The sequence below is a fragment of the Pseudophryne corroboree genome (genome assembly GCF_028390025.1).
Source record: "Pseudophryne corroboree isolate aPseCor3 chromosome 6 unlocalized genomic scaffold, aPseCor3.hap2 SUPER_6_unloc_3, whole genome shotgun sequence".
NCBI classification, from domain to species: Eukaryota; Metazoa; Chordata; class Amphibia; order Anura; family Myobatrachidae; genus Pseudophryne; species Pseudophryne corroboree.
The window spans coordinates 102,556-126,488 of NW_026967604.1; the positions used below are offsets into that span (position 1 = coordinate 102,556).

General features: G+C 47.6%; 1 protein-coding gene across 1 annotated transcript in view; it reads right to left on the reverse strand.

Moving 5' to 3' along the window:
* The window catches only part of ACAP1 (ArfGAP with coiled-coil, ankyrin repeat and PH domains 1), a 289,787-nt gene that overhangs the window by 65,552 nt on the left and 200,302 nt on the right, over positions 1–23,933 (reverse strand). Inside the window, exons 4-8 of the mRNA XM_063950432.1 lie at positions 20,672–20,725; positions 20,350–20,408; positions 18,213–18,396; positions 18,084–18,128; positions 13,494–13,589 (exon numbers count right to left, since the gene is read on the reverse strand). Of these exons, the coding sequence (XP_063806502.1) occupies positions 13,494–13,589; positions 18,084–18,128; positions 18,213–18,396; positions 20,350–20,408; positions 20,672–20,725 (438 nt within the window). The remainder of the gene's footprint in view (positions 1–13,493; positions 13,590–18,083; positions 18,129–18,212; positions 18,397–20,349; positions 20,409–20,671; positions 20,726–23,933) is intronic.

Genomic DNA, 23,933 nt, shown 5'->3' on the forward strand with positions numbered 1-23,933 from the left:
GCACGTCACACAGTCCGTACTTATACTGGCAGGAAAAAGAGGCAATTTGGAGGCCCTTGCACAAACTGGCTTTATTCTACCTAAGTTGCCCTCCCACAAGTGTATACTCCGAAAGAGTGTTTAGTGCCGCCGCTCACCTTGTCAGCAATCGGCGTACGAGGTTACATCCAGAAAATGTGGAGAAGATGATGTTCATTAAAATGAATTATAATCAATTCCTCCGTGGAGACATTCACCAGCAGCAATTGCCTCCACAAAGTACACAGGGAGCTGAGATGGTGGATTCCACTGGGGACGAATTGATAATCTGTGAGGAGGGGGATGTACACGGTGATATATCGGAGGATGATGATGAGGTGGACATCTTGCCTCTGTAGAGCCAGTTTGTGCAAGGAGAGATAAATTGCTTCTTTTTTGGTGGGGGTCCAAACCAACCCGTCATTTCAGTCACAGTCGTGTGGCAGACCCTGTCACTGAAATGATGGGTTGGTTAAAGTGTGCATGTCCTGTTTATACAACATAAAGGTGGGTGGGAGGGCCCAAGGACAATTTCATCTTGCACCTCTTTTTTCTTTCATTTTTCTTTGCGTCATGTGCTGTTTGGGGGGTGTTTTTTGGAAGGGCCATCCTGCGTGACACTGCAGTGCCACTCCTAGATGGGCCAGGTCTTTGTGTCGGCCACTAGGGTCGCTTAGCTTACTCACACAGCTACCTCATTGCGCCTCTTTTTTTCTTTGCGTCATGTGCTGTTTGGGGAGTGTTTTTTGGAAGGGCCATCCTGCGTGACACTGCAGTGCCACTCCTAAATGGGCCAGGTCTTTGTGTCGGCCACTAGGGTCACTTAGCTTACTCACACAGCTACCTCATTGCGCCTCTTTTTTTCTTTGCGTCATGTGCTGTTTGGGGAGTGTTTTTTGGAAGGGCCATCCTGCGTGACACTGCAGTGCCACTCCTAGATGGGCCAGGTGTTTGTGTCGGCCACTAGGGTCGCTTAGCTTACTCACACAGCTACCTCATTGCGCCTCTTTTTTTCTTTGCGTCATGTGCTGTTTGGGGAGTGTTTTTTGGAAGGGCCATCCTGCGTGACACTGCAGTGCCACTCCTAGATGGGCCAGGTGTTTGTGTCGGCCACTAGGGTCGCTTAGCTTACTCACACAGCTACCTCATTGCGCCTCTTTTTTTCTTTGCGTCATGTGCTGTTTGGGGAGTGTTTTTTGGAAGGGCCATCCTGCGTGACACTGCAGTGCCACTCCTAGATGGGCCAGGTGTTTGTGTCGGCCACTTGGGTCGCTTAGCTTAGCCATCCAGCGACCTCGGTGCAAATTTTAGGACTAAAAATAATATTGTGAGGTGTGAGGTATTCAGAATAGACTGAAAATGAGTGGAAATTATGGTTATTGAGTTAAATAATACTTTGGGATCAAAATGACCCCCAAATTCTATGATTTAAGCTGTTTTTTAGGGTTTTTTGAAAAAAACACCCGAATCCAAAACACACCCGAATCCGACAAAAAAAATTCGGTGAGGTTTTGCCAAAACGCGTTCGAACCCAAAACACGGCCGCGGAACCGAACCCAAAACCAAAACCCGAAAAATTTCCGGTGCTCATCACTAGTGCTAACTCACTATACCACGCCCCACAGCATTATACACAGTGCTATCTCACTACACCACGCCCCACAGCATTATACACAGTGCTATCTCACTACACCAGGCCCCACAGCATTATACACAGTGCTAACTCACTACACCAGGCCCCACATCATTATACACAGTGCTAACACACTACACCACGCCCCACAGCATTATACACAGTGCTAACACACTACACCACGCCCCACAGCATTATACACAGTGCTATCTCACTACACCACGCCCCACAGCATTATACACAGTGCTAACTCACTACAGCACGCCCCACAGCATTATACACAGTGCTAACTCACTACAGCACGCCCCACAGCATTATACACAGTGCTATCTCACTACACCACGACCCACAGCATTATACACAGTGCTATCTCACTACACCACGCCCCACAGCATTATACACAGTGCTAACACACTACACCACGCCCCACAGCATTATACACAGTGCTAACTCACTACACCACGCCCCACAGCATTATACACAGTGATAACTCACTACACCACGCCCCACAGCATTATACACAGTGCTATCTCACTACACCATGCTCCACAGCATTATACACAGTGCTAACACACTACACCACGCCCCACAGCATTATACACAGTGCTAACTCACTACACCATGCCCCACAGCATTATACACAGTGCTATCTCACTACACCACACCATTATACACAGTGCTATCTCACTACACCACGCCCCACAGCATTATACACAGTGCTAACTCACTACACCACGCCCCACAGCATTATACACAGTGCTAACACACTACACCACGCCCCACAGCATTATACACAGTGGTAACACACTACACCACGCCCCACAGCATTATACACAGTGCTAACACACTACACCATGCCCCACAGCATTATACACAGTGCTAACACTACACTACGCCCCATATCATTATACAGTGCTAACACACTACACCATGCCCCACAGCATTATACACGGTGCTAACTCACTACAACATGCCCCACAGCATTATACACAGTGCTAACTCACTACACCACACCTCACATCATTATACACTGTGCTAACTCACTACACCACGCCCCACAGCATTATACACAGTGCTAACTCACTACACCACGCCCCACAGCATTATACACAGTGCTAACTCACTACACCACACCCCACATCATTATACACTGTGCTAACTCACTACACCACGCCCCACAGCATTATACACAGTGCTAACTCACTACACCACGCCCCACAGCATTATACACGGTGCTAACTCACTACACCACACCCCACATCATTATACACTGTGCTAACTCACTACACCATGCCCCACAGCATTATACACAGTGCTAACTCACTACACCACGTCCCACATCATTATACACTGTGCTAACTCACTACACCATGCCCCACAGCATTATACACAGTGCTAACACACTACACCATGCCGCACAGCATTATACACAGTGCTAACACACTACACCATGCCCCACAGCATTATACACAGTGCTAACTCACTACACCACGCCCCACAGCATTATACACAGTGCTAACACACTACACCACGCCCCCCAGCATTATACACAGTGCTAACACACTACACCACGCCCCACATCATTATACACAGTGCTAACTCACTACACCATGCCCCACAGCATTATACACAGTGCTAACTCACTACACCACGCCCCACAGCATTATACACAATGCTAACACACTACACCACGCCCCACAGCATTATACACAGTGGTAACACACTACACCACGCCCCACAGCATTATACACAGTGCTAACACACTACACCATGCCCCACAGCATTATACACAGTGCTAACACTACACTACGCCCCACATCATTATACAGTGCTAACACACTACACCATGCCCCACAGCATTATACACGGTGCTAACTCACTACAACATGCCCCACAGCATTATACACAGTGCTAACTCACTACACCACACCTCACATCATTATACACTGTGCTAACTCACTACACCACGCCCCACAGCATTATACACAGTGCTAACTCACTACACCACGCCCCACAGCATTATACACAGTGCTAACTCACTACACCACACCCCACATCATTATACACTGTGCTAACTCACTACACCACGCCCCACAGCATTATACACAGTGCTAACTCACTACACCACGCCCCACAGCATTATACACGGTGCTAACTCACTACACTATGCCCCACAGCATTAGACACGGTGCTAACTCACTACACCACGCCCCACCGCATTATACACAGTGCTAACTCACTACACCATGCCCCACAGTATTATACACAGTGCTTACACACTACACCATGCCCCACAGCATTATACACAGTGCTAACACACTACACCATGCCCCACAGCATTATACACAGTGCTAACACACTACACCATGCCCCACAGTATTGTACACAGTGCTAACTCAATACACCACGCCCCACAGCATTATACACAGTGCTAACACACTACACCATGCCCCACAGCATTATACACAGTGCTAACACACTACACCATGCCCCACAGCATTATACACAGTGCTAACACACTACACCATGCCCCACAGTATTGTACACAGTGCTAACTCAATACACCACGCCCCACAGCATTATACACAGTGCTAACACACTACACCACGCCCCACAGCATTATACACAGTGCTAACTCACTACACCACACCCCACATCATTATACACTGTGCTAACTCACTACACCACGCCCCACAGCATTATACACAGTGCTAACTCACTACACCACGCCCCACAGCATTATACACGGTGCTAACTCACTACACTATGCCCCACAGCATTATACACAGTGCTAACTCACTACACAACGCCCCACAGCATTATACACAGTGCTAACTCACTACACTATGCCCCACAGCATTATACACGGTGCTAACTCACTACACCACGCCCCACCGCATTATACACAGTGCTAACTCACTACACCATGCCCCACAGTATTATACACAGTGCTTACACACTACACCATGCCCCACAGCATTATACACAGTGCTAACACACTACACCATGCCCCACAGCATTATACACAGTGCTAACACACTACACCATGCCCCACAGTATTGTACACAGTGCTAACTCAATACACCACGCCCCACAGCATTATACACAGTGCTAACACACTACACCATGCCCCACAGCATTATACACAGTGCTAACACACTACACCATGCCCCACAGCATTATACACAGTGCTAACACACTACACCATGCCCCACAGTATTGTACACTGTGCTAACTCACTACACCACGCCCCACAGCATTATACACAGTGCTAACTCACTACACCACGCCCCACAGCATTATACACAGTGCTAACTCACTACACCACGCCCCACATCATTATACACTGTGCTAACTCACTACACCACGCCCCACAGCATTATACACAGTGCTAACTCACTACACCACGCCCCACAGCATTATACACGGTGCTAACTCACTACACTATGCCCCACAGCATTATACACAGTGCTAACTCACTACACAACGCCCCACAGCATTATACACAGTGCTAACTCACTACACCATGCCCCACAGCATTATACACGGTGCTAACACACTACACCATGCCCCACAGCATTATACACGGTGCTAACTCACTACACCACGCCCCACAGCATTATACACAGTGCTAACACACTACACCACGCCCCACAGCATTATACACGGTGCTAACTCACTACACTATGCCCCACAGCATTATACACGGTGCTAACTCACTACACCACGCCCCACCGCATTATACACAGTGCTAACTCACTACACCATGCCCCACAGTATTATACACAGTGCTTACACACTACACCATGCCCCACAGCATTATACACAGTGCTAACACACTACACCACGCCCCACAGCATTATACACAGTGCTAACTCACTACACCACACCCCACATCATTATACACTGTGCTAACTCACTACACCACGCCCCACAGCATTATACACAGTGCTAACTCACTACACCACGCCCCACAGCATTATACACGGTGCTAACTCACTACACTATGCCCCACAGCATTATACACAGTGCTAACTCACTACACAACGCCCCACAGCATTATACACAGTGCTAACTCACTACACCACGCCCCACAGCATTATACACGGTGCTAACTCACTACACTATGCCCCACAGCATTATACACAGTGCTAACTCACTACACAACGCCCCACAGCATTATACACAGTGCTAACTCACTACACTATGCCCCACAGCATTATACACGGTGCTAACTCACTACACCACGCCCCACCGCATTATACACAGTGCTAACTCACTACACCATGCCCCACAGTATTATACACAGTGCTTACACACTACACCATGCCCCACAGCATTATACACAGTGCTAACACACTACACCATGCCCCACAGCATTATACACAGTGCTAACACACTACACCATGCCCCACAGTATTGTACACAGTGCTAACTCAATACACCACGCCCCACAGCATTATACACAGTGCTAACACACTACACCATGCCCCACAGCATTATACACAGTGCTAACACACTACACCATGCCCCACAGCATTATACACAGTGCTAACACACTACACCATGCCCCACAGTATTGTACACTGTGCTAACTCACTACACCACGCCCCACAGCATTATACACAGTGCTAACTCACTACACCACGCCCCACAGCATTATACACAGTGCTAACTCACTACACCACACCCCACATCATTATACACTGTGCTAACTCACTACACCACGCCCCACAGCATTATACACAGTGCTAACTCACTACACCACGCCCCACAGCATTATACACGGTGCTAACTCACTACACTATGCCCCACAGCATTATACACAGTGCTAACTCACTACACAACGCCCCACAGCATTATACACAGTGCTAACTCACTACACCATGCCCCACAGCATTATACACGGTGCTAACACACTACACCATGCCCCACAGCATTATACACGGTGCTAACTCACTACACCACGCCCCACAGCATTATACACAGTGCTAACACACTACACCACGCCCCACAGCATTATACACGGTGCTAACACACTACACCACGCCCCACAGCATTATACACGGTGCTAACTCACTACACTATGCCCCACAGCATTATACACGGTGCTAACTCACTACACCACGCCCCACCGCATTATACACAGTGCTAACTCACTACACCATGCCCCACAGTATTATACACAGTGCTTACACACTACACCATGCCCCACAGCATTATACACAGTGCTAACACACTACACCATGCCCCACAGCATTATACACAGTGCTAACACACTACACCATGCCCCACAGTATTGTACACAGTGCTAACTCAATACACCACGCCCCACAGCATTATACACAGTGCTAACACACTACACCATGCCCCACAGCATTATACACAGTGCTAACACACTACACCATGCCCCACAGCATTATACACAGTGCTAACACACTACACCATGCCCCACAGTATTGTACACAGTGCTAACTCAATACACCACGCCCCACAGCATTATACACAGTGCTAACACACTACACCATGCCCCACAGCATTATACATGCTATGTCACTGTGGAGTCATGTTACCCTCTGCATGGTCTCTGTATAGCTCCCTGTGGAGTTGTGTTACCCTCTGCATGGTCTCTGTATAGCTCCCTGTGGAGTCGTGTTACCCTCTGCATGGTCTCTGTATAGCTCCCTGTGGAGTTGTGTTACCCTCTGCATGGTCTCTGTATAGCTCCCTCTGGAGTTGTGTTACCATCTGCATGGTCTCTGTATAGCTCCCTGTGGAGTTGTGTTACCCTCTGGATGGTCTCTGTATCGATCTCTGTGGAGTCGTGTTACCCTTTGCATGGTCTCTGTATAGCTCCCTGTGGAGTTGTGTTACCCTCTGCATGGTCTCTGTATCGATCCCTGTGGAGTCGTTTTACCCTCTGCATGGTCTCTGTATAGCTCCCTGTGGAGTTGTGTTACCCTCTGCATGGCCTCTGTATAGCTCCCTGTGGAGTCGTGTTATCCTCTGCATGGTCTCTGTATAGCTCCCTGTGGAGTCGTGTTACCCTCTGCATGGTCTCTGTATAGCTCCCTGTGGAGTCGTGTTACCCTCTGCATGGTCTCTGTATAGCTCCCTGAGGAGTCGTGTTATCCTCTGCATGGTCTCTGTATAGCTCCCTGTGGAGTCGTGTTACCCTCTGCATGGTCTCTGTATAGCTCCCTGTGGAGTTGTGTTACCCTCTGCATGGTCTCTGTATAGCTCCCTGTGTAGTCATGTTACCCTCTGCATGGTCTCTGTATAGCTCCCTGTGGAGTCGTGTTACCCTCTGCATGGTCTCTGTATAGCTCCCTGTGGAGTCGTGTAACCCTCTGCATGTTCTCTGTATAGCTCTCTGTGGAGTCGTGTTATCCTCTGCATGGTCTCTGTATAGCTCCCTGTGGAGTCGTGTTACCCTCTGCATGGTCTCTGTATAGCTCCCTGTGGAGTTGTGTTACCCTCTGCATGGTCTCTGTATAGCTCCCTGTGGAGTCATGTTACCCTCTGCATGGTCTCTGTATAGCTCCCTGTGGAGTCGTGTTACCCTCTGCATGGTCTCTGTATAGCTCCCTGTGGAGTTGTGTTACCCTCTGCATGGTCTCTGTATAGCTCCCTGTGGAGTTGTGTTACCCTCTGCATGGTCTCTGTATAGCACCCTGAGGAGTCGTGTTACCCTCTGCATTGTCTCTGTATAGCACCCTGTGGCGTCGTGTTACTCTCCGCATGGTCTCTGTATAGCTCCCTGTGGAGTAGTGTTACCCTCTGCATGGTCTCTGTATAGCTCCCTGTGGAGTTGTGTTACCCTCTGCATGGTCTCTGTATAGCTCCCTGTGGAGTTGTGTTACCCTCAGCATGGTCTCTGTATAGCTCCCTGTGGTGTCGTGTTACACTCAACATGGTCTCTGTATAGCTCCCTGTGGAGTTGTGTTACCCACTGCATGGTCTCTGTATAGCTCCCTATGGAAGTTGCGTTATCCTCTGCATGGTCTCTGTATAGCTCCCTGTGGAGTTGTGTTACCCACTGCATGGTCTCTGTATAGCTCCCTATGGAGTTGTGTTACCCACTGCATGGTCTCTGTATAGCTCCCTATGGAAGTTGTGTTATCCTCTGCATGGTCTCTGTATAGCTCCCTGTGGAGTTGTGTTACCCACTGCATGGTCTCTGTATAGCTCCCTATGGAAGTTGCGTTATCCTCTGCATGGTCTCTGTATAGCTCCCTGTGGAGTTGTGTTACCCTCTGCATGGTCTCTGTATAGCACCCTGAGGAGTCGTGTTACCCTCTGCATTGTCTCTGTATAGCACCCTGTGGCGTCGTGTTACTCTCCGCATGGTCTCTGTATAGCTCCCTGTGGAGTAGTGTTACCCTCTGCATGGTCTCTGTATAGCTCCCTGTGGAGTTGTGTTACCCTCTGCATGGTCTCTGTATAGCTCCCTGTGGAGTTGTGTTACCCTCTGCATGGTCTCTGTATAGCACCCTGAGGAGTCGTGTTACCCTCTGCATTGTCTCTGTATAGCACCCTGTGGCGTCGTGTTACTCTCCGCATGGTCTCTGTATAGCTCCCTGTGGAGTAGTGTTACCCTCTGCATGGTCTCTGTATAGCTCCCTGTGGAGTTGTGTTACCCTCTGCATGGTCTCTGTATAGCTCCCTGTGGAGTAGTGTTACCCTCTGCATGGTCTCTGTATAGCTCCCTGTGGAGTAGTGTTACCCTCTGCATGGTCTCTGTATAGCTCCCTGTGGAGTTGTGTTACCCTCTGCATGGTCTCTGTATAGCTCCCTGTGGAGTTGTGTTACCCTCTGCATGGTCTCTGTATAGCTCCCTGTGGAGTTGTGTTACCCTCAGCATGGTCTCTGTATAGCTCCCTGTGGTGTCGTGTTACACTCAACATGGTCTCTGTATAGCTCCCTGTGGAGTTGTGTTACCCTCTGCATGGTCTCTGTATAGCTCCCTATGGAAGTTGCGTTATCCTCTGCATGGTCTCTGTATAGCTCCCTGTGGAGTTGTGTTACCCACTGCATGGTCTCTGTATAGCTCCCTATGGAGTTGTGTTACCCACTGCATGGTCTCTGTATAGCTCCCTATGGAAGTTGTGTTATCCTCTGCATGGTCTCTGTATAGCTCCCTGTGGAGTTGTGTTACCCACTGCATGGTCTCTGTATAGCTCCCTATGGAAGTTGCGTTATCCTCTGCATGGTCTCTGTATAGCTCCCTGTGGAGTTGTGTTACCCTCTGCATGGTCTCTGTATAGCTCCCTGTGGAGTTGTGTTACCCTCTGCATGGTCTTCATTAGTGGAGGGCACCCGCAACGGAAGCTGCACGCGGGTCCCCATCTCTCTTAAATCGCCCCTGGTTTGTCCTGAGCAGTATAATCTTCCTATATGTATACAGTGTGTGTGTGTGTGTGTGTATATATATATATATATATATATATATATACACATATACACTGCTCAAATAAAGGGAACACTAAAATAACACATCCTAGATCTGAATGAATGAAATATTCTTATTAAATACTTTGTTCTTTACATAGTTGAATGTGCTGACAACAAAATCACACAAATTATCAATGGAAATCAAATGTATTAACCCATGGAGGTCTGGATTTGGAATCACACTCAAAATTAAAGTGGAAAAACACACTACAGGCTGATCCAACTTTGATGTAATGTCCTTAAAACAAGTCAAAATGAGGCTCAGTAGTGTGTGTGGCCTCCACATGCCTGTATGACCTCCCTACAACGCCTGGGCATGCTCCTGATGAGGTGGCGGATGGTCTCCTGAAGGATCTCCTCCCAGACCTGGACTAAAGCATCCGCCAACTCCTGGACAGTCTGTGGTGCAACGTGGCGTTGGTGGATGGAGCGAGACATGATGTCCCAGATGTGCTCAATTGGATTCAGGTCTGGGGAACGGGCGGGCCAGTCCATAGCATCAATGCCTTCTTCTTGCAGGAACTGCTGACACACTCCAGCCACATGAGGTCTAGCATTGTCTTGCATTCGGAGGAACCCAGGGACAACCGCACCAGCATATGGTCTCACAAGGGGTCTGAGGATCTCATCTCGGTACCTAATGGCAGCCAGGCTACCTCTGGCGAGCACATGGAGGGCTGTGTGGCCCCCCCCAAAGAAATGCCACCCACACCATTACTGACCCATTGCCAAACCGGTCATGCTGGAGGATGTTGCAGGCAGCAGAACGTTCTCATTGGCGTCTCCAGACTCTGTCACGTCTGTCACACGTGCTCAGTGAGAACCTGCTTTCATCTGTGAAGAGCACAGGGCACCAGTGGCGAATTTGCCAATCTTGGTGTTCTCTGGCAAATGCCAAACATCCTGCACAGTGTTGGGCTGTAAGCACAACCCCCACCTGTGGACGTCGGGCCCTCATACCACCCTCATGGAGTCTGTTTCTGATCGTTTGAGTAGACACATGCACATTTGTGGCTTGCTGGAGGTCATTTTGCAGGGCTCTGGCAGTGCTCCTCCTGTTCCTCCTTGCACAAAGGCGGAGGTAGCGGTCCTGCTGCTGGGTTGTTGCCCTCCTACGGCCTCCTCCACGACTCCTGACGTACTGGCCTGTCTCCTGGTAGCGCCTCCATGCTCTGGACCCTACGCTGACAGACACAACAAACCTTCTTGCCACAGCTCGCATTGATGTGCCATCCTGGATGAGCTGCACTACTTGAGCCACTTGTGTGGGTTGTAGACTCCTTCTCATGCTACCACTAGAGTAAAAGCACCGCCAGCTTTCAAAAGTGACCAAAACATCAGCCAGAAAGCATAGGAGCTGAGAAGTGGTCTGTGGTCACCACCTGCAGAAAAACTCCTTTATTGGGGGTGTCTTGCTAATTGCAAACAAACAAATGTACAGATGGCGCCTCAATTCAAAGGTGCTGCAATCCACCAGCCGGGATGGTCACCAGTGTCCCAAAAAGTTCAGTTTGCATTCTAAGGTTTTGCTGTGGTGCGCTCCCTGGGTTACTATAGGCAATGCTCTCAGTCCGGAAAGAGAGGGTTCGTATCTATGGAAGAGTTTTCTATTCAGCAACACTTCCCCGCTCCAATTTGAATGGAATCCCCAAAATAGAAGGAGAGAGTAATATATAGTGAAGTACAGCAGGACTCAAATTTGCTCACATTCAATGATATATCAAGTCACACGTATTCTAAGTGTGCAATAAAGATTGAAAACTAGAGTCTACCATGAATTGGCAGACCCATGTACCAGAGTTCGTGTGGTGTCGAAAACGCTCATCCAAATACGCCTGTAATATCACTTCCTTTGGTTTGCAGAAATACACGGCAGGTCTCCTCCAAATTCCTCCACCTCTTCACCGCTCCATTTAAAGTAAAAATACCCAAAAATAGGAGGAAATAGCGATATATAGTGAAGTACTGCTTATTTCAATGTGCAAAAAGTAATTTATTTTAAAGGTCAAGGTGTCACACCTTGACAAAGGCCCTTAAAGGGCAGAAACGCGTTGGTGACTGATTGGAGGTACCTGCAGAAGCCAGAGGGAATTCGCTGACTGTTGCTGTAAATCCTGGGGAGCAATATTCGAAGCGCTTTTGGGTGGTCAAGTGTGTCACCCCATTAACTCTGGTACGTGGGTCCACCAATCTGTCGTGGATTTTAGTTTTTATTTATTTTCTGCAAATTGCACTTTGATGTTATGAGATATGTTTTAAAGACGCTAATTGTCTTGTGCTGCACTTTAAAATAAATTACTTTTTGCACATTGAAATAAGCAGTACTTCACTATATGTCGCTATTTCCTCCTATTTTTGGGTATTTTTACTTTAAATGGAGTGGTGAAGAGGTGGAGGAATTTGGAGGAGACCAGCCGTGTATTTCTGCAAACCAAAGGAAGTGATATTACAGGCGTATTTGGATGAGCGTTTTCGACACCCCACGAACTCTGGTACATGGGTCTGCCAATTCATGGTAGACTCTAGTTTTCAATCTTTATTGCACACTTAGAATACGTGTGACTTGATATATCATTGAATGTGAGCAAATTTGAGTCCTGCTGTACTTCACTATATATTACTCTCTCCTATTTTGGGGATACCATTCAAATTGGAGCGGGGAAGTGTTGCTGAATAGAAAACTCTTCCATAGATGCGAACCCTCTCTTTCCGGACTGAGAGCATTGCCTATAGTAACCCAGGGAGCGCACCACAGCAAAACCTTAGAATGCAAACTGTCTTGCTAATTGCCTAGAATTTCCACCTGTTGTCTATTCCATTTGCACAACAGCATGTGAAATTGATTGTCAATCAGTGTTGCTTCCTAAGTGGACAGTTTGATTTCACAGAAGTGTGATTGACTTGGAGTTACATTGTGTTGTTTAAGTGTTCACTTTATTTATTTGAGCAGTGTATATATACATATACACACACACACTGGAGAACACTAGGGGGCACTACAGACAGCCATCACCCGAGCATTGTAGAAGCCCTATTCCACCCCAATGATATATTAATCCACAGGTTCTCAAACTCGGTCCTCGTGGGCCCACACGGTGCATGTTTTGCAGATCTCCTCACAGAATCACAAGTGAAATAATTAGCGCCACCTGTGGACCTTTTAAAATGTGCCAGTGAGTAATTAATACACCTGTGCACCTGCTGGGTTACCTGCAAAATATGCACTGTGTGGGGTCCTGAGGACCGAGTTTGAGAACCTCTGTATTAATCTATTATACATATACCCCAGGTAAGTGACCTATATGACTGACATTAATTGTCAGCTCTGCTGCCCAGGTTGCTGTATACTGTAATCATTGTGAGATAGTGTATCCGGGACCTCGCTCACCTGTGCAGCCAGGCCTTTCCGATACTCATCCAGGTTCTGCAGGACAGTCTGACTCTGAGTCAGGAGACATCCCTGGGCATCCATCAGCTGCAGCATCTGGGGAGGGGCAGATAACAGTCATCTACAATGATAACAGGAGTGACAGGAGAACCAGCAATATTCCACAACTTTCCTATCGTAATCTCTGGTAACCCTCATTATGTCAGTGAGGACCCAAATTACATCACCGTGCTGGGGTAATATGTAGGGTAACACTGCTGGGGTAATATATGGCTGTAGTAACACCGTGCTGGGGTAATATGTGGGGGTACCACTGCTGGGGTAATATGTGGGGTAACACCGTGCTGGGGTAATATGTGGGGGTACCACTGCTGGGGTAATATGTGGGGTAACACTGCTGGGGTAATATGTGGGGCAACACTGCTGGGGTAATATATGGCTGTAGTAACACCATGCTGGGGCATACTTGCCTACCTGACCCTCTCCATGAGGGAGAAAATGCTCTGTTCCTGGACTTTCCTGGTAATGTATGATTGCCATCACCTGTGGTGACACCTTTCTTATCATTTACCTAGCTCACCACAGGTGCTGGCAATCATACATTACCAGGAGAGTCCAGGAACAGAGCATTTTCTCCCTCATGGAGAGGGTCAGGTAGGCAAGTATGTGCTGGAGTAATATGTGGGGGTACCACTGCTGGGGTAATATGTGGGGTAACACTGCTGGGGTAACATGTGGGGTACAACTGCTGGGGTAATATGTGGCTATAGTAACACTGTGCTGGGGTAATATGTGGGGTAACACTGCTGGGGTAATATGTGGGGTAACACTGCTGGGGTAATATGTGGGGTAACACTGCTGGTGGTAATATGTGGCTGTAGTAACACTGTGCTGGGGTAATATGTGGCTGTAGTTACACCATGCTGGGGTAACACTGCTGGGGTAATATGTGGGGTAACACTGCTGGGGTAATATGTGGGGCAACACTGCTGGGGTAATATGTGGCTATAGTAACACTGCTGGGGTAATATGTGGGGTAACACTGCTGGGGTAATATGTGTCAGCGTCCGGGGTCTTACCGGAACGCTGGGGCCGCGGGGCGGCCGGGCAGTGGCGGTGGAGGGCTGCGGCGCTGGGTTCAAGGGTACAGGCAGCGGTAATGGCGTTGAGGGGGTCCGCTCGTGGCGGCGGGACGCCGCTGCAGCAGCTCGCTCTCACTAATCCGTTGCCTAGGAGACCAGGGGCAGTGAGCAGCATGTTGTCAGAAAAGGTCTGCATTACTGGGCGCCGCCATGTTGGAGACCAAGTTTCTGACATAATTCCTGTTCCTAGTTTTCCAGCCAATCCAGGGAGACTTCTTCCTATAAAAGGGGGCTGGTTTAGGACAGGGATGTCAGTGTTTCAAGTTACAACCCTGTTGTAGGTGCTTAGCCTGTGCTCCCAGGATTCCTGCTGTATTCTGGTACTTCTAACCCTGCTTTGCCAGTTCTCAGTTGCTGCTGCAGTTTTCCCGTTCCTAGCCTGCTGCTGCCCGTGGAGACGCTCTTGGAACACCCGGTTCAGTAAGACCCTTTGTGCACGGACGACCCCGGGTCTCCTGCCTCGTCCTCCAAGCCACAGTCCGCAGATTCTTGCTTCCAACCAAGTCCTCGAACCACCATTCACAGTCCTCAGCTCGTCATCTCCAGCTTCTTCTTTCAAGCCACAGTCTACAGTTCTCAGTCTCCAGTCACGACCCAAACTACCGTCCACAGTTCTCAGCTCCTCTACCGCAGTTTCATCTCATAAGTCGCAGTACACGGTTCTCGTCTTCAGCCTCGTTTTACTCTCACCCACAGTTCTCTGTCTACGACAACGTTCTCACGTCACCGTTCATCAACCTCAGTTTTCTACCTCTGCTCTGTACATAATAAATACTTTCCATTGACTCTCAAACTCCGCCTACATCCTTCATTGCTCCGTATCCCATGCAAAGGAACTATATCCAACCCCCTCATTTTGTTCTTCCCCAGCCTGCTACCTCCTTGGGCAAGTCTCAGCTGCCGGATCCCCAAACTTTGCTAGACGTGACAATATGTGGCTGTAGTAACACTGTGCTGGGGTAATATGTGGCTGTAGTAACACCGTGCTGGGGTAATATGTGGCTATAGTAACACCGTGCTGGGGTAATATGTGGCTATAGTAACACTGTGCTGGGGTAATATGTGGCTATAGTAACACTGTGCTGGGGTAATATGTGGCTATAGTAACACCGTGCTGGGGTAATATGTGGCTATAGTAACACTGTGCTGGGGTAATATGTGGCTATAGTAACACTGTGCTGGGGTAATATGTGGCTATAGTAACACTGTGCTGGGGTAATATGTGGCTGTAGTAACACTGTGCTGGGGTAATATGTGGCTGTAGTAACACCATGCTGGGGTAATATGTGGCTGTAGTAACACCGTGCTGGGGTAACATGTGGCTGTAGTAACACCGTGCTGGGGTAACATGTGGCTATAGTAACACTGTTCTGGGGTAATATGTGGCTATAGTAACACTGTGCTGGGGTAATATGTGGCTATAGTAACACTGTGCTGGGGTAATATGTGGCTATAGTAACACTGTGCTGGGGTAATATGTGGCTGTAGTAACATCATGCTGGGGTAATATGTGGGGTTACACTGCTGGGGTAATATGTGGGGTAACAACACTGCTGGGGTAATATGTGGCCATAGTAACACTAGCTGGGGTAATATGTGGCTGTAGTAACACCGTGCTGGGGTAATATGTGGGGTAACACTGCTGGGGTAATATGTGGCTGTAGTAACACCGTGCTGGGGTAATATGTGGCTATAGTAACACCGTGCTGGGGTAATATGCGGCTGTAGTAACACTGTGCTGGGGTAATATGCGGCTGTAGTAACACCGAGCTGGGGTAATATGTGGGGTAACACTGGTGGGGTAATATGTGGGGTAACACTGTGCTGGGGTAATATGTGGGGTAACACTGTGCTGGGGTAATATGTGGGGTAACACTGTGCTGGGGTAATATGTGGGGATCACTGTACCGGGGTAATATGTGGGGTAACACTGTGCTGGGGTAATATGTGGGGTAACACTGCTGGGGTAACACAGTGCTGGGGTAATATGTGGGGTAACACTGCTGGAGAAACACTATGCTGGGGTAATATGTGCGGTAACACTGTGTTGGGGTAATATGTGGGGTAACACTGCTGGGGTAATATGTTGGGTAACACTGTGCTGGGGTAATATGTGGGGTAACACTGCTGGGGAAACACTATGCTGGGATAATATGTGGGGTAACACTGCTGGGGTAACACTGTGTTGGGGTAATATATGGGGTAACACTGCTGGGGTAATATGTTGGGTAACACTGTGCTGGGGTAATATGTGGGGTAACACTGCTGGGGAAACACTATGCTGGGATAATATGTGGGGTAACACTGTGTTGGGGTAATATATGGGGTAACACTGCTGGGGTAACACTGTGCTGGGGTTATATGTTGGGTAACACTGTGCTGGGGTTATATGTGGGGTAACACTGTGCTGGGGTAATATGTGGGGTAACACTGTGCTGGGGTAATATGTGGGGTAACACTGCTGGGGTAACACTGTGCTGGGGTAATATGTGGGGATCACTGTACCGGGGTAATATGTGGGGTAACACTGTGCTGGGGTAATATGTGGGGTAACACAGTGCTGGGGTAATATGTGGGGTAACACTGCTGGAGAAACACTATGCTGGGGTAATATGTGCGGTAACACTGTGTTGGGGTAATATGTGGGGTAACACTGCTGGGGTAATATGTTGGGTAACACTGTGCTGGGGTAATATGTGGGGAAACACTATGCTGGGATAATATGTGGGGTAACACTGCTGGGGTAACACTGTGTTGGGGTAATATATGGGGTAACACTGCTGGGGTAATATGTTGGGTAACACTGTGCTGGGATAATATGTGGGGTAACACTGCTGGGGTAACACTGTGTTGGGGTAATATATGGGGTAACACTGCTGAGGTAATATGTTGGGTAACACTGTGCTGGGGTAATATGTGGGGTAACACTGCTGGGGTAACACTGTGTTGGGGTAATATATGGGGTAACACTGCTGGGGTAATATGTTGGGTAACACTGTGCTGGGGTAATATGTGGGGTAACACTGCTGGGGTAACACTGTGTTGGGGTAATATATGGGGTAACACTGCTGGGGTAACACTGTGCTGCGGTTATATGTTGGGTAACACTGTGCTGGGGTAATATGTGGGGTAACACTTTGCTGGGGTAATATGTGGGGTAACACTGTGCTGGGGTAATATGCGGGGTAACACTGTGCTGGGGTTATATGTTGGGTAACACTGTGCTGGGGTTATATGTTGGGTAACACTGTGCTGGGGTAATATGCGGGGTAACACTGTGCTGGGGTAATATGCGGGGTAACACTGTGCTGGGGTAATATGCGGGGTAACACTGTGCTGGGGTAATATGCGGGGTAACACTGTGCTGGGGTAATATGCGGGGTAACACTGTGCTGGGCTACAATAAGATGGGGTTATTTGTGTGAGGAACCGTTTTCTCTAGACTCACAAACTCCAGAATGGAGAACTTCTTCTTGTCCTGGATGAGGTTGATCTGCAGGAGAAAGAGTGATGGTATAAGTCTGGATATCCTGCATTAGTGCATTATACTGAGGGTGCAGTGACGCTGGTGTCTGACCTGCAGGGTGTAGTCCAGAACCTGCTCCCTGAATGCTTTCCGAGACGTCAGGACAGCAGATGAGGCTTCCTGCATCTCCTGGGCCTTCTTACGAGGAAGCTCTGCATTGTGGTTCAGAGCACTCTCTAGACCCTCCCTGCAGCGCTCTAACTCCTTACGGCTGTCTCGAAATGATCTCAGGTCTCTGAGAAGAGCAGAAAGACAGAAAAACAGTAATTAATCAAACTCCGTTACATTTCTAATAATGTCCACGTTTTGGCAACATTATATAAATCTGTACTTGCTGCTAATCACAGTAAGAAGAGAATAATTCACGAGGCTCATTGGAGTAATGCCGGGACAGCACATAGGGTAAGAGGGTGTCCTGTGGGTGCTTGTCACAGCAGAGACAGAGGTGTTTATGTGCAGCCTGCTGGCGAGTGACACCAAAATGACTTGAGAAAAACTGGAAGTGGCCACAGACTACAGAGATGGACACAGAAGGTATGAGACCTATCACTGGGTCTATGGTCACCTCACCCTTCTAGTATGCGTGATGATGAGACAGACATGGACACAGACTACAGAGATGTCACCAGATGGACACAGAAGGTATGAGACCTATCACTGGAGTCTTTGGTCACCTCACCCTTCTAGTATGCGTGATGATGAGACAGACATGGACACAGACTACAGAGATGTCACCAGATGGACACAGAAGGTATGAGATCCATCACTGGAGTCTTTGGTCACCTCACCCTTCTAGGATCAGTGATGATGAGACAGACATGGAAACAGATTACAGAGATGTCACCAGATGGACACAGAAGGTATGAGATCCATCACTGGAGTCTGTGGTCACCTCACCCTTCTAGTATGCGTGATGATGAGACAGACATGGACACAGACTACAGAGATGTCACCAGATGGACACAGAAGGTATGAGACCTATCACTGGAGTCTTTGGTCACCTCACCCTTCTAGGATCAGTGATGATGAGACAGACATGGACACAGATTACAAAGATGTCACCAGATGGACACAGAAGTTGAGACCCATCAATGGAGTCTGTGGTCACCTCACTCTTCTAGTATCAGTGATGACGAGACAGACATGGAAACAGACTACAGAGATGTCACCAGATGGACACAGAAGGTATGAGACCTATCACTGGAGTCTTTGGTCACCTCATCCTTCTAGCATCAGTGATGATGAGACAGGCATGGACACAGATTACAAAGATGTCACCAGATGGACACAGAAGTTGAGACCCATCAATGGAGTCTGTGGTCACCTCACTCTTCTAGTATCAGTGATGACGAGACAGACATGGAAACAGACTACAGAGATGTCACCAGATGGACACAGAAGGTATGAGACCTATCACTGGAGTCTTTGGTCACCTCACCCTTCTGGGATAAATGATGATGAGACAGACATGGACACAGATTACAGAGATGTCACCAGATGGACACAGAAGGTATGAGACCTATCACTGGAGTCTGTGGTCACCTCACTCTTCTAGCATCAGTGATGATGAGACAGACATGGACACAGATTACAGAGACGTCACCAGATGGACACAGAAGGTATAAGATCCATCACTGGAGTCTGTGGTCACCTCACTCTTCTAGGATCAGTGATGAGACAGACATGGACACAGACTACAGAGATGTCACCAGATGGACACAGAAGGTATGAGACCTATCACTGGGTCTATGGTCACCTCACTCTTCTAGGATCAGTGATGATGAGACAGACATGGAAACAGATTACAGAGATGTCACCAGATGGACACAGAAGGTATGAGATCCATCACTGGAGTCTGTGGTCACCTCACCCTTCTAGTATGCGTGATGATGAGACAGACATGGACACAGACTACAGAGATGTCACCAGATGGACACAGAAGGTATGAGACCTATCACTGGAGTCTGTGGTGACCTCACCCTTCTAGCACCAGTGATGATGAGACAGACATGGACACAGATTACAGAGACGTCACCAGATGGACACAGAAGGTATGAGACCCATCACTGGAGTCTGCGGTCACCTCACCCTTCTAGGATCAGTGATGATGAGACAGACATGGACACAGATTACAGAGATGTCACCAGATGGATACACAGGGAAGGATCTTTGTTTGCAGTAACCTCACTCTTTTAGAAGAAGCTGCAGTTTCTGCTTGAAGCTTTGCTGGATGGTTTCCAAGAGCTCCTATGTAAAATGAGAAATATAAAATAGTCAAAGTCAGAAATCCAGCATACTGATTGGTTGGATGAGGATTGGAAATTAGAGAGAAATTAGATGGCGACAAATTCAGGTTCTATGAAGAAAAGAGAAAGCAGAGGACATGGCCAGAGAAATCGGCTCTGTAAGAGCGACGCTGAAGGACAGGAGAAGGAGGGAGCACTGGTCAATTAGGACAGATCTGAGTAGAAGAAAGAAAGATAATCTGGAGTGTGAGACGGATACATTACCGTGTGATTGTCTATTATTGTATTCAGACTGTCTGAAAACCGCTCCAAACATTCCTAGAAATAGAAAGTAGTTATAACTCACCACAAAGCACAGATGGAACCAGAATAGATATACTGTATAATATCAGAACTGAGAGAACCCTATTCCCCATGAAGGGTGAAAATGGCCATTGCAGCGCTGTGTAAACGCCTGAACAGTACCCGAACTCGCACCTCTTGGTTTCCCTTCTAGTGCTGGACTCGTATATACCGATGTGGCTGCATACACAAATACGCGAGTCAGAGGTACCATAAGGCAGAACATAGTCACACTTATTTGCACTCATTGCAGGTACTTGGATTCCCCCCCATATAACAAATCCTACAAATAGACTGTATACTGATCATTTTCATCTCCTTCTGATCAGTAATGATAACACCCTTTTGGCCACATTTAATGACACTGGGCCTCCACCCTTCTCTGCAAATTCTGGTAATCAGTTTGGTTGGTAATCAGCAAATTTATAGGGGCCAATTCAATTATCCACACGGAAGCTCCCACAAGTTCTTTTTGCATCAAAAACCTGCTGCTGTAACATTTTTGTTATTCAATTAGAAAATCGCAGCGAGAAATTGCAGCTTTTAGTTTGTAGCTTGAATTGGTGATAATGTTTGTAAAATGTTCATATAAGCGCAGTAGCTCTGGGACAGCCCTCCTAGTAATTCATATTTAGAAGACTGATTTATATACAGGAATGAAAAGCTATACATTTAACACACTTTAAATACACTTTACCATGGAGCCGCTGCGGCCGATAGACTTAATACACACTCTACGTACTTTGTACGCTGTTAGCGTAAAGTGTCCCGTACTGTGTACGGACTTTGCGCACAAACGCCGTGCTGACGGTACAAAGTACACACAGCACGTACACACCCAGAGATACACCGCAAACCCTTAACAGCTATGCAATGCAATAATATTACACTTTAAACCTTAGCAGGGAAAGGAAGACACGACACCAGATTGTAATTAAACTGCTGGGTTCCGACACCACAGCATATTATTACTGAAAGGGGGTTACAATATATACAATACAACAGAATAATGGCTACAGTCAATGGTACATATGTGATTGATTCGCCGCGCTACCCAGTCTGGTCCTCAGTCATCTGATAGATAACTTTGTGAGTCTTGTGTCTGACCAGGCCTGCAGCAGGCTCTCTTTATAGAATTCATACGAAACCTAACACAATGGATACTGTAATCTTTGTTCATTGGACACACGGATGGTCATTTACAGTACAGGAGAGGTCATGGGTTGATTTGAATAGGTGGGTGATGTCTGTTCCAGAAGCACTTGTGGGTGGTCTCCTCTGGCTTCCCGCCGCATACATAATGTACAGTAAATACAGTTTATTTCTCTATTCTGCTCCTGTGCATAACTCTTCGCAGGAACATGCGATCTTAATCAAACCAACACCGGAATGTTACCCTTAAAATACCCTTCAGCTGGATACCAAATACCACCTTATAACCTTGTTCTGTCCCCTCCTATCCTGTAAAGGTGAATCCCTTTGTTCCGTTACCATTTAAACTGCTGTAACTTACTGATGTGGTGCAGGGAGACTATGTGTACATTGTGCACTATTTGGATTAAATATGTAATGTGTTTTGATAGCTTTCCATGCGTTCACAAACTCTACCGTAAATACCCATACCACGCGCTAATGCACAGGACCGCGGGAGCGACCATACGCAAATTACAGATATGTGCACGCACGGCAGAATAAGTACGCGCACGGAGGCCATCTGTGTGTAGTTTGTACTTGATGTGTGTACTGCAATATTTTTCGACTTTGACAATATTAATGTATTTAAAGGTCTTTAAATAGTAAAATGTGGCCACTAAAGACAAATCAGTGGTTTCTGAGAAGCAGAGAAATGGGTGTTACTCATATGTAGAGGTGTATTGATAGGAATTGGGTGTAATAATAATAATAATAATAATAATAATAATTGTATTTATATAAAATAAAATGTGTAATGATGTGAGACGTGTGTAATGATGTGGGACATGTATGGAGAGGTGATCAACTGATGAGAAATGGGTGTAACGATACACCCCCGCCGAACATCCAACCTTAAAGGAACCAGTCCAACTCTCATTGGATTCAAGAAGGAAGTGAAGATAACTGTTGTATATGGATTCTAGATACAGGTCCATGACTGCTACACAAAATCTTGCCCCAAGACAATGGGGTATATTTACTAAAAATCATGTAAGTGCCGATTTGCTGGGAGTTTAATCTCAATTTTTATCGGACGTATTTTGCTGCAACTTTTTAAATCCATTTTTGGTCATTTTCTAAGTTGCCGAGTTTTGGGGTTTTGTATTTTCCGATGTCGCAGTGATTCGTATTGTCGGGCAGTGTTTTACGGGAGCGATGAGTAAAACACTGCCGGGCATAACACAATGAAGTCCGGCCGGACCAGTGAGATCTGTGCAGGGCTTTGTTGTGTACATTATGAGAAGTGTTTAAAGAGTTAAAAGTAGAAAAAAAGTTGCGTGGGGTCCCCCCTCCTAAGCATAACCAGCCTCGGGCTCTTTGAGCCGATCCTGGTTGTAAACATACAGGGGTAAAATGCATAGGGTCCCCCCATATTTATACACCAGCACCGGGCTCTGCATCCAGTCCTGGTTCCAAAAATACGGGGGACAAAAGAGACGTAGGGGTCCCCCATATTTTTTAAAACCAGCACCGGGCTCCACTAGCCAGAGAGATAATGCCACAGCCGGGAGACACATTTATGTAGGTCCCTGTGGCCGTGGCATTACCCCCCCAACTAGTCACCTCTGGCTGGGGTACCCTGGAGGAGTGGGGACCCCTTAAATCCAGAGGTCCCCCTCCTCCAGCAACCCAAGGGCCAGGGGTGAAGCCCGAGGCTGTCCCCCCATCCCTGGCCGGTGGATGGGGGGCTTATAGCCTTTGTGTAAAAGAAAGAATATTGTTTTTTTGTGGTAGAACTACAAGTCCCAGCAAGCCTCCCCCACAAGTTGGTACTTGTTTATTGTGTCACAATAAATAAACATCTTCAAAGTTGGCGCTGTGTTCTGTGAATGAGATGATGCAAACCTTCCAACAATCCATTGTAATTCCAGGCTGCGAGGCAACAAAACAGGAAAAATGCAAAGGGGGGGCGCGGGGGGTGAATACTTTGAATACTTTAGCAAGGCGCTGTACTTTAAAGCAGATCTGCCACAGACAATGTCCACTTCAC